Source organism: Mesoplodon densirostris, chromosome X (genome assembly GCF_025265405.1).
Source record: "Mesoplodon densirostris isolate mMesDen1 chromosome X, mMesDen1 primary haplotype, whole genome shotgun sequence".
In the NCBI taxonomy this organism is placed as follows: domain Eukaryota; kingdom Metazoa; phylum Chordata; class Mammalia; order Artiodactyla; family Ziphiidae; genus Mesoplodon; species Mesoplodon densirostris.
This window is the reverse complement of record NC_082681.1, coordinates 55210303-55222898: the sequence shown is the minus strand read 5'-3', so window position 1 is coordinate 55222898 and position 12596 is coordinate 55210303. Positions and strand designations below refer to the sequence as shown.

General features: G+C 36.6%; 1 protein-coding gene across 4 annotated transcripts in view; it reads left to right on the top strand.

Annotated features, from left to right (window-relative positions):
* The window catches only part of DIAPH2 (diaphanous related formin 2), an 894195-nt gene that overhangs the window by 682429 nt on the left and 199170 nt on the right, over positions 1-12596 (top strand). For all 4 annotated transcript variants that reach the window (XM_060086247.1, XM_060086246.1, XM_060086245.1 and 1 more), the window contains one exon: positions 8847-8982. In XM_060086247.1, the coding sequence (XP_059942230.1) occupies positions 8847-8982 (136 nt within the window). The remainder of the gene's footprint in view (positions 1-8846; positions 8983-12596) is intronic.

The window sequence follows — 12596 nt, the reverse complement described above, 5'->3', positions numbered from 1 at the left end:
ACATATATTGGGATCTGTGTTTCCCAGTAGCCCTTACCCTTGGTTACAGGCAAGTGCAGCAAATTTCAGAAATGTCTAGCAGCCAGAACAATTCAAGCAGAGAATGTGGTAGGTATCTACCTATATGAAGCAGAGTAAATGGGAAGGAAGGAGAATTTTGTTAAAGAAAATTTTTTTGGAAAATAATGAAAAGGCATCATACATAGAATTGACTTTCCTTTTCATCGTCATGCTCAGCACATCTCTGAGACAAGGAAAGGACATTGCTACTCTAACCCTAGTTCACTGGTCTGGACCACCTTTCCATCTCTACCTTTTTTGCCTCCTGTTATGCCTGGAATTAAATGAGAACCCCAACCAGCAAAAAGGTTATAATGTTCATCTTCTCTTCTCTTTGAAATCCTCCAGTCGATGGTTTTCCAGCAGGACCAACAGCCTCCTATGGGTCAGGTGGGGAAAGTTTAAGAAAGTTTCACGAGGCCTGGGGTAGAAGACTGAGTGTAGACTAATTCTCCTTTAAGCAGACCAAGTGAATGTGACATTCTGAGATAAATACTCACAAAAGGAAGAAAAGCAAAGTTCTTATTTCCACATCAAATGGCATTAGAGTATGTGCTTCATTTTCTCAGGGAGATGACAGAACTAACTCCAGATGTTAAACAACAAACAATAACAGCAAAATAAAAAAAAAAATCCACTGCCTTCCCCCAGGAAACTTCATCCCTCTGTTTTTGCCACAATCTCATAAGTTGTGTTGAACCTTAAGTAAGACGATGTGTGCATTTCATTATTAGTCTACATAGCAAAATGTTCTATGATGTTTTTGTTTCTTAGATTTGTCAAATACAGTATATAAACCCCAGAATTTTCCCCCAAAACTTATCGTTCATTTTATCTGTATCTTTTTTCTCATGGCTCAAGAAGGCAACTTCTGTCATCTGTTCAAAGGTTTGGGGTCTGAGAGAGATTGTGTGTTTCATTTCTTCATAGTTTTAACTGATATTGCAAGATTTCCATATCAAAAAGGAGTCTTCCTTCTCCCCAGTGCACATGAGCATATGTGAGCCTGCCCCTGGGCTAGAGGAAATGGAGTACAGATCCTGAAATGGTACTGCCCAACTGTGGAATTATATAATAATAATAACCAGCCCATTTACTGCATACTTCTTCTATGTGCCAGGCAATGTGCTTAATTGCTTTCGATGCAATATCACATTAAATCACAAACCAACACTGTGAAGTACAGTTATTTCGTAGATCAGCAGAGCAGGCTTAACACAGTTAAGTAAGTGACCCAAAGTGATAAAGCATGATGATCACTAGGCAGCTAGGATTTAAACCAGATCTCTCAGCTCCTAAAGGCCATCCTGTGTTCACAAGGGTATGCTGCTCTACTCAGAGTGTTTGGATTATGGGTCCTGATTTGAGAGGAACAAAATAAATAGGCCTCTTTCCCATTATTTTTACTCTGGGAATAAAATTTCTGGGTCAGGAAACTTTAGAAATCTTAGCAACAAGATGCATTAAAAAATGGAGCCTTAGAATCATCATACCTATCTAAGAAAGATAGAAATGTACAGTATCCAGGTCAGCACTTCTTTGATTTAAATTTTAAGTGTTCTATGTTACTTTAAAAGAGGTGATTAAAAGAAACAATTTCAAATTCTAAAGAGGTTAGCATAAAACAGAAAGAAGGAAAAAGAAAAAACTCCAAAAGCACCGTTTGAATTAAAGTTAAAAGAGGATCAGGTCCTAGGACAGTTCAAGATAAAAGGTGTGGAGAGAATTTCACCTATTTCATTGAGTTTTCATTAAAGAATAATCTCTCAGTGACTTACATTTAGTGTATAAAAAGACTTTCAATATAATATGTACCAGGTTTCTTTATATTGTTGCTAAATGACTTGACTCAGTATCATCTGCAAATCCTTCTAATATCCCTGATGTATGAAGAAACACTCAGGGGCATGATCACAGTGTGCCTCTGGCACCAATATTGCCAATTTGTTCACCAGGACATTTCCAATACATTCTTTTAAGGTTATGTGACTCTCCTCTAACACAGCTTCCGATACTGAAATGAATCACAATCTTGACAAGTGTATTCACACAGGTACCCAGGATGATCCAAAACTCAGAAAAGAATAAATTTCTAGGTTTTTTTTTTCATGAGTGCCAAGTGATGGTGATATATATGGATTTTTAAAATTACCTTAGGTGCTAATAATATGGTACAGTTATAAATTATGTTCAGTATGCTTATGAGGGTAGATGGTGTCAAGATGCTACATTTCTAGTCCTGGGTCACATCCTCATGTCTTCCAAAAAAGAGGGAGGGGGTTGTGCAGAATAAACTATTGAAAACGTATGAGGTAATGTGTGCTTACTGTTTAAATGTTCAGATGTTTCTTTTACACATAATAATCACTGCCATCATGTATTGAGCATTTCTCTGTACGAGGCATCGTCTTCAGTGTTTTATATAAACATTACTTCCCTTAATCTATTTAACAACCAAGCGATTTCAGTAGTATTGTCTCCATTCTACAGATGTGGTAAGTAAAGCTCAGAGAAATGAAGTAACTAACTTGTTCAAGGTCACACAGCTTTTAGGATAAGTGATGGAAATTTAGATATGAAACCAGGTTAAGGTGACTCCAAGATATATTTTTCTTCCTAATTGCTGCACTTCTCCATCCCTCAAATAAACTGTCTTCCAGTGAGATCACAGTGCTCGCAAAGTGCTTCTGAAGTCAGCACTGGGATAAAAAGCCATTGAAGGCAATGGGAGTAAGGAAAGGGTTTTGGTGGGAGGTGGTTTTTGTTTTTAAATATCACGAGGTTGGATGCTGGGTTTGTGCAGACCTGACATGAAAGAAGCTGGCATCTGAGCCCCTTGGAATTTTCGAAGCCAGTTTCATCCATTTCATAAAGCTTAATTAGAATATATGAGAGGTCTTAGCATTTACATGAGCTTTTTTTTTTTGCATATGACATTTTTAGTCCATAGGTCTCATTTGTTAATTATGCACAACAAGGGAAATAAGATTTGTAATTTATTCATACTTTTCAGTAAGGCAATAGAGTCTTACAATCAGTGAGAGACTTAAAATGAGGTTAGTGAATACATTTTGCAGTAAATCCTAGAGACAATTTTTGTTACATTTTGCTCCTTCTGTGCTTTTTCCTGACTCTTGAAAAATAGATATGCCAGTAAAACTGAGACTTTTTTTTCTGTAAACATTTCTTATCTTGTATGAGGTTACTACCAAAAAACTTTCTCAATTAGCAGCATCCTTTTAGCAGAACACAGTTCTGTACATTGACAGAATCTGATCAGCTGGCATTCCCAACCCTAAGAAATAATGATTGACGCTTACTTGAGAATCATGTTGAAGTATAGGAGTTAGCATTTTAAAATGTTTAGTGAGGCTTAACAAATATACAGTGTTGTCAACCACAGTCAATTATTTAAAGGTTTTTTCAAAAAAAATTCTGAGCTTAAATTTGTTCCTGTTGCTTTTATTCTTTTAATCATTTGGGTTTTGTTTTATAGGAATTAGGGTGAAAAGAATACATCCCATCCCTCAAAAGGGTTCTCTCCCCATCAGCTTTCAAATTTTTTAGAGAGTTAAACAAAGTCTTGAAATTTCCTATCTTGCTCTCTAGTAAAACTAAAGGTTGTTGATATGAAACCATAGTTAAGATTTCCCTTTCTCTTTTTAAATTTATTTCTTAAGGAGAGAGAAGTAAACAGGCACGTGTTTCCCATCCCTAATTTCCTAAAGCCAGAGTCAAAGAGTGAAACCACCAAGACGAATAGGATGTTCGTTTTAGGCCTTCATGAGGCCTCTTCATGAAGACAGAATTGGTAATATCAGAACTGAATCTTACTCCACAGTCTGTGTTGCTTGAAAAATATATGCCTTTGTAGATGCGTTCATTCATTTCTATTAATGCCAAACCACAGAAATTATTTTCCTCTTCTGTTTCGGTCTCTTTGGGATTGCACATGCCATTTCAAATTGTGTGATTGTTTTGTAGTTAAATTTATTCCTAAAACATTTAAGGTGTGAACTGATGAACCTATTACTTGGTCTGTTTCATTGTTTATAGATTTACATTCATGGTGTTTTAGTAGTGCCAGTTGCAAGTCTACCTTTCATATAGAAATTTAACCTATTCACATACGCCAAATTTCTCTACTGGCGATTCAGTGATATTGTTGACTGATTTTCTTCTACCCCAAATTGCATTAGTTCAGATTTTTATATAAACTATTTTTTTAGTTTTACTCTATTTTTAAGAAAGAAAAAGGAATGAAATGTGAAGAATGCTACAAAATAGTATGATTCAAGTCAATGAATCACATAATGCCTATCAGTGATCTATATCAACATTTCTGTTCTCAAAATATAGTTTAGACTTGGGCTTTCTTGTGTTTTTATAATTATTCTACTGTCTTCATTACATAATCTTAGTCTATAAAAGGATGCTTATAAAAAATCAACAGTCTTGGGAATAGGATTGCCAAATTTATCACATAAAAATACTGAATGCCCAGTTAATGAATTTAAGTAAACCATGAAAAAATCTTTTTTTAGCAATGTGTCCTAAATATTACATGATTTTTTAACATAAATATATCCCAAGTATTGTATGGATAATGAATAATTTTAGTATCAATATGTCCTAGATACCGCATGAAATTTTTTAGTATAAGTATATGCCAAGTATTGAATAGGATATACTTACACTAAAAAAAATGATTCATGGTTTATCTAAATTCAAGTTTAACTGAGTGTCCTGTCTTTTATCTGACAACTCTACTTGGAAGGCATCATGGTAATGTGAGTGAACATATGTGCTTCTGGTACTTAAGTAGCTGTGTAGCCTTGGGCATCTCACTTAACCTACCTCAACCTAAGTTTCAGCATCTGTAAAATGAGAACAAATACTAGGTTTTCTATAAATATTTGAAGTTATTTACTTAAAACACCTGGCACATAATAAATTTCCATTAAACAGTAGCTGTTATTATCAGAACAAGGAAGAAATACAAAAGCAAGTTACCAGTTTTTTCCATCTTCATAATAAATGACAGCACTCAGCAGCTAAATAGCCAATTAGATTGATAATGGAAGAGTCCACCTGATCTCAGGTGGCCTTGGCCTCCAGCGGCTTGAAGCAGGCTTTCAGTTCCTGGCCAGAGATTGAGGTCGGGTTTCCTTTGGCCAGTCCTTTTGATTTGCTTGGTTCAGAGTCCCTATTTGGCTCAGGATCCTCCCCTGTGTGTGCACGCGTCTCTCAGCCAAGATGGATTCTAACGAAGAGGCCTGTGGGTAGTTGGCACCACTTACTATGGGGTGGCGCCCCCTCCCTTTTTGACCTCCAAGGAGCTTTCTAGTTGGGAAGGTTTCCTTGACTTCAAGAATGAGAAAAATGTGGTCTCCTATCTTCTAGCTGGGCAGGGCCCAGCCTCCTCTCTCAATTGTCCTGCTATTCTCATCTCGGAGTATCGGTCCACAGAGAGCGAATCTCCAGTTGCTTTCCCTGGGTTGCAGGGGGTGGCCCATCTACCTCCTGCCTCACACCCAGATGTTGGTTGATTGTTTACCAGATCAGAGATTTGACTGATAATAAAATGTACACAAGCATTAACCTCCCTTCTCTCCTCTTCTACTCACCTTCTCTCATATTACTTACCAAAGATCATGCAACTTGTTAATATCAGAGCCTGAATGTATGTTGCCTTTGCACATTGTCTTTTTATTCTGTTATAATTTTATTTCAATCCTGCCTTTTTCAAACATCTACTTTTAAAAATTGTATTAATTTTTATTGAGATATAATTTACATATCATAAAATTCACCATTTTGCAGTATACAATTCAGTGTTTTTTCATATGTTCACAAGGTTCTGCAACCATCACCAGTACATAATTCCAGAACATTTTCATCATGTCCAGAAAGAAACCCCATTCTCATTAGCAGTCACTCTGCATTCCCCCCTCCTCCTTCCCCTGGCAACCACTAATCTACTTTGTCTCCATGGATTTACCTATTCTGGACATTATATATAAATGGAATCATAACCATATGTGGCCTTTTGTGTCTTCTTTCACTGAGCATAATATTTTAAGGTTCATCCATGTTGTGGCATGTATCAGTACTTTATTCTTTTTATACTTGAATAATATTCCATCATATGGATATATATGTACCACATTTTGTTTATCCATTTATCAATTGGTGGACATTTGGGTTTCCACTTATTGGCTATTAGAAATGATGCTGCTAATGAACATTCTTGTGCAAGTTTTTGTGTGAACACGTGTTTTCTTTTGTCTTGGATATATACCTAGGAGTGGAATTGTTGTGTCATATTATAACTCTATGTTTAGCATTTTGAGGAACTCAGACAGCTTTCCAGGATGACTCATTATTTTACATTCACACAAGCAATACAAAGCATTCTAATTTCTCCAATTCTTCATTTATTATTATCTGTTTTGTTGTTTTTTATTATAGCCATCCTAGTGTTCATGAAGTGGTGCCTCATTGTGGTTTTGATTTGCAGTTCCCTAGTGATTAATGATGTTGAACATCTTTTCAAATACTTATTGGCTCTTTATCTTCTTTGCAGAAATATCTGTTTAAATCCTTTGCCCATTTTTAGTTGGGTTATTTGTCATTTTATTGTTGAGTAGTAAGAGTTTTTATATATTCTTATCAGATATATGATTTGCAGATATTTTCTCCCATTCTGTGGGTTATCTCTTCGCTCTCTTGACAGTGTTCTTTTTTTTTTCCCTCCCTTTTGGCCGCCCCGCACAGATTGCCGGACCTTAGTTCCCCAACCAGAGATCAAACCTGGGCTCTGACGGTGAGAGTGCTGAGTCCTAACCACTCGACCCCCAGGGAATTCCCTTGGCAGTGTCCTTTGATGGATAAAAGTTTTTGGTTTTGATGAAGTCTTATTTGTCTATTTTTTCCCTTTGGTTGTTTGTGCTTTTGGTGTCAGCCACATTGTCTTTCTTCCATGAAGAATAAAACAAACACTAAACCCTGAGAAGAGAGACATGAGTTATTTTCCCAACTTTGCAATTACATAAATGTGTGACCTTAGGCAAATATTTAAACTCATTCATAACCCAGTTTCCACATCTGCAAAAAGAAGCTGGATTCAGCAGGCAGACAATTTGCAATTTTGGGTGAATAAATTAATCTCTATGAAACCCCCTACGTTAGTGGTTCTCAACCTGGGTAACATTTGGCAATCTCTGGAGACAATTTTGGTTGTCAGTACCGGGGAGGGGTGCTACTGGCATCTAGTCAGTAGAGGTCAGGAGTGCTGCTAAATATCTTACAAGACACAGGGTGCTCCCACAACAAAAAATTGTCTTGCCCCAAATGACAATAGTGCTGAAGCTAAGAAACCCTGTTCTAAAATTATGACTCTATTATTCAAATTTATTTTAAGTGGTAGTCTTTGAGTTTGTCTACAGGAGCCAGATTATTTTGTGCTCTTAGCTTAATGTTAGATGTACTAGTGTTACAGGGGCAGGAGAAGGGGGAGGTACCAATAATTCTTGCAAATCAAGAGAATTTTTTTGAAAGTGTTTTCAAGGCTTCTAAAAACTATTATTACCTTTTAATACAAAGAAAAAATATTTCAATGTAGACACCTCCAGGCCAAGGCTTGTAGATGTATTCTTGTTATTGAGTCCTTTTCTTTAGGGTTTCTGGAACAAAATAGCTTTTGTGAGATAGTTGGTACATGCTGTGAAGTATGTCTGATGAATCATAAGAGGAAAAAAACCCAGAACAACTTGATGGAAGGAACTTGCAGTCGGTGTATCTCTGCATTAGTGATTTCTCTTAAATGACTATTCTCTAAAATACTATTAGTCCAGCAGAACACTTTACTCCAGCGTTCTCCCATACAGTCTACTGGAATGTACTGATTACCTTGAGTTCCACAGATAATCTATCCAAAATAAAATAGACAATAGCTTGAAATATGCTTCATCACTCTTAAAGACCTTGGCATGTAAAAAGCTATTAAACGTGCAGGTGTTTCCTTCCTGTAATAATATAGATGGAATGGTGACTACCTCTGCCACACCCACCCACCACTATCATTGTTGTAGACAAAGTGTTCTAAGTATTTTATAAATGTATCTCATTTTTCTTACAAAAATCTTATCACGTAGTTTAAAAAAGAACATTTTTCAGATAAGGGGAAAATGTAAAATAGAGTGGTACAATACCTGCTAAGCCATATTTCCCTCTTAAACTTTTTCTTATGTATCAAAACTATTTCATATTTCAACCACAGAGACAATATATTTATTGTTAAAAAATCTGTGAACATTCATGTTTCGAATTTTCTAGCACCCCAGGTAATAGCAGTTAAAGCCTGAGTTACATATAATTTTTTTTCAAGAAGAATTATCTTACGATTATTTCTTTCTCTCAAAAGTATATGGGGGCTTCCCTGGTGGCACAGTGGTTGGGAGTCCACCTGCCAATGCAGGGGACGTGGGTTCGTGCCCCAGTCTGGGAGGATCCCGCGTGCCGCGGAGTGGCTGGGCCTGTGAGCCATGGCCTCTGGGCCTGCGCGTCCGGAGCCTGTGTTCCGCAATGGGAGAGGCCACAACAGTGTGAGGCCCGCGTACCACAAAAAAAAAAAAAAAAAAGTATATGAATGTACCTCAAAGCTGCTGTAATACTTTTCCATCTCTGAGCACCCACGCTTGTGTGTATAGAATTTTAATGTTGCACAACTCCTCCAATATATACGTAATGGAAGAATTTTTGTTTAACTTTGTTTATTTGTACAGGAAGCAGTGAAAGAAAACAACAAGAGAAAAGAAATGGAAGAGAAGACTAGGAGGGCAAAGCTTGCAAAAGAGAAAGCTGAACAAGAAAAGTTAGAACGCCAGAAGAAAAAGAAACAACTCATTGATATAAACAAAGGTATGAAGTGCTTCTGTTTTTTAAGAAAGAGGTATGAAGTGCAAAATAATTGCACTTAATTATTGATAATTTTGAATTATAAAGTGAATAATGGTTTTGGTAGAAAATTCACAATATTATTAGTTACTTTTATCAAATGTCTTTCATGTTATTATCTGTATTTCTTTTCATCCTGCACTGAACACAGGCTTTTAGATAACCAATCCAAGGTAATATGTTGTTGCAACACTCTTTTTTTCTTCATTTATTTTACCAAATCATATTATGTTCTGGATGAGGCAGTGGTAAGAGAAGAAGAGAGTGAGATGAAAAGAGAAACACTGGTCTGGGGAGATGAGCCTTATGGCTCTAATTTTATTTTGTTGACACATGTCTGTTGACAGTACAGTAATAATTAACACCCTCTCTTGGGGGCTTGAACATTTCAAGTCATAATGATATTGATAGCACTGTTATAAGTTGCAAAAAAAATAAGGAGAAGCACCTTGTCCAGCTGTGAGCCTACAAACAGAACACTGATATATCCACATAGTATACAGTAAGTTGTTTTCTTGGTTAGCAAGAATGACTGTATATTAAAGGTAGATCTTTTTGGTTTGGTTTGGTTTGGTTTGGTTTTCTTTTTAAAGAAGAAAGGGTAAGGAATGAAAGTGATCAGCACCAGGTAGCTGCAACTTAAGAATGCAAAAACATAGCCTTTGCCACTGAGGGTTAGAGAATTGAAAAACAAAACAAAATCTGAACAAGATGCAAGATAATATGATTAATATGGACCACCTATTTCTAAGTATAATGATATTAAAAATTGCAAGCACTGTATAATGTTGACTGTGTGCCATATTTTAAGTAAGTTAATCTTCATAACATCTCTGTGAGGTAGGTACTATTATTATCTCATTTTACAGATGAGGAAACTGAAGCTCATAGAAATTAAGGAACTTGCCAAGGTCACACAAATAGAAGTATTAGCAGCAAGATTAGAATCTAAGTAGTCTGGCGATAGAATCTTTGCACTTATAAATGCCATTGTCAAATAATAATAACGATAACAACAACAGCAACAGCTAGCATATAGTACTTACTATGTACCAAAAACTGTTCTAGGAATTTTATGCATTTGAACATATTTAATCCTCATAAAACCCTAGTAGGAGGGTGCTACTATCTCATTTTTAAATGAGGAAACAGGCACAGAGAAATTAAGTGAGTTGCCCAAGTTGACAAAGATAGTAAGAGGTAGAACCAAGATCTGAGCCTAGGCATTCTGTGGCCAAAGTTAATTATTAATTATTATTACATATTTTTAATCATTGTCAGTCACTCTGTAGTAATGTCCCTTAATGGCGAATCTTCTGAAATAATATCTATACCTTTTTTCTTCATATCTCTAAAATACATAAAATTTTTCAGGAATTGACTGCAGTTTATATTTTTATCCAGGAAATAAATATAACATAATTTTAAAAGATGAGAAAAGTATATAGAAGGGATACAACAAGGTCCTACTGTATAGCACAGGGAACTATATTCAGTAGCCTATTAAAAACCATAATAGAAATGAATATGAAAAATTATATATATATATATATATATATATATATATATATATATATATATATTTTAATAAATGACTATGATTTACTCGGGGGGAAATGGAGCACAACAGTACTTGTAAGCCACTACACAGATGTGCTGACATCCCCAGTTTTATAAGTGAGGCAGAATCTCAGTGCAACATTTGGGTCTTGCAAATACAAACACACACACACTCACACATACACTCACATACACACACACTTCAAGGTACCCACCTGTAATACTGAAGGTGTGGAGATTGACGTGTTTTTCACTCCAGTGTTTCTTTGCTGATTCATGCCCACTCCATAAAATCCATGTTAAAGGCGAGGTCTTTCCCTGAACTTGATTATTTTCTGTCTCCTTGGATTGGGTGGGACATGTCTCACTCAATTAGGAAAAGTGCTAGAGCACAGTATTTGTAGGAAGTTATCACTTAATAGGTGATGGAGTCAGTAGAACTGTGCTGAATGTTAGTTCCCTTACGTGCATGAAGAAGTACTGAGAGAAGAGGCTGGAAGAGGTACAGGACAGACTGTGCATTCACTTGGCTATGCTAAGGGTCTTACCCTGAGAGCTGTGGGAAACCTATGAATGTTTCTAAATGGGAAAGTGATATGCTTTTATCTTAGAAAGATCATTTTGACAGAAGCATAGAGAATGGACTGGAAAGGGAACAGCCTGAGACAACAGAGGTTAAGAGGTTATCATTGTCCTGACAAGAGATGATGGTGGCCTGAACTAATGCAGTGGTAGTGAGGTTACAGAAGTCACCAGTAAGAGGTGTATTAGATTCTCTAGGTTGTGGATATGCAGAGACAGATCTATTTTAAGGAACTGGCTTGCGTGATTATGGAAGCTGGCAAGTCCAAAATCTGCAGGGTAGAATGGCAGCCTGGAGACCCAGGGAAGAACCAGTGTTGCAGTTCAAGTCCAAGGGCAGTCTGCTGGTAAAATTCCCTCTTGCTCTGGGGAGATCAGATTTTTGATCTATTCAGGCCTTCAGCTGATTAGATGAGGTCCACCTACATTACAGAGGGCAATCTGCTTTACTCAAAATCCACTGATTTAAATGTTTATCTCATCCAAAAGCACCCTCAGAAAAACATCCGGAGTAATGTTTAAACAAATATCTGGACACCGTGGCCCAGCCAAGCTGACACATAAAATTAACCATCACCAGAGGGTTGTTAAAAGGTAGAACTGACTGACCCTGATGATTTTAGATGTGGGAATTAAGGGAAGGAAGCATTAAAGAAGGTGGTACCCTTCATAAAGAAAAAACAGTTCAAGAATAGAGCAGACTTTATCAGGAGGGTTACAATGATTAGTGACATTTTGAAACTGTTTCATTTTCAGAAACCTTGTAAAGATGGGAAATGTCTAAGAAGCCATTGTGTGTGTGCGTGTATGAAACTCAGGAAGGAGGTTTAGACTAGACAGACAGACTTGGGGATCATTGATTTTTGAGGATTAAAGTTAGGGTATATTAGTTTGCTAGGGCTTCTGTAACAAAGTACCGCAAACTGGATGGTTTAGGACAACAGGAATTTATTGTCTCACAGTTCTGGAGGACAGACGCCTGAAATCAAGGTGTAGGCAGTGTCCTGCTCTTTCTGAAGACACTAGGGAAGGACCCATTCCAGGCCTCTCTCCTACCTTCTGTTAGTTCCTTGGCTTGTGGCAGCATAACTTCGATGGTCGCGTGGCATTCTCCCTGTGTGCACGTCTGTCTCTTCACATGGTGTTCTTTTTGTTAGGACACCAGTCATGTTGGATTAAGGGTCCAACCTAGTCTAGTTTAAATTCACCTTAATTAATTACACAACTTATAACATATGAGTTTGAATGAGATCACAGGGTAAAGTATAAATCAGAATTTCTGAAAGTATTTGGTCTCAGAACCCATTTACACTCTTAAAAATTACTGAGGACCTCCAATACCTTTTACTTATTTGGGTTATATGTATTGACATTTATTATATTAGAATTTAAGTGAAGACATAATAAATAAAATTATTTAAGAAATAATTTTAAAA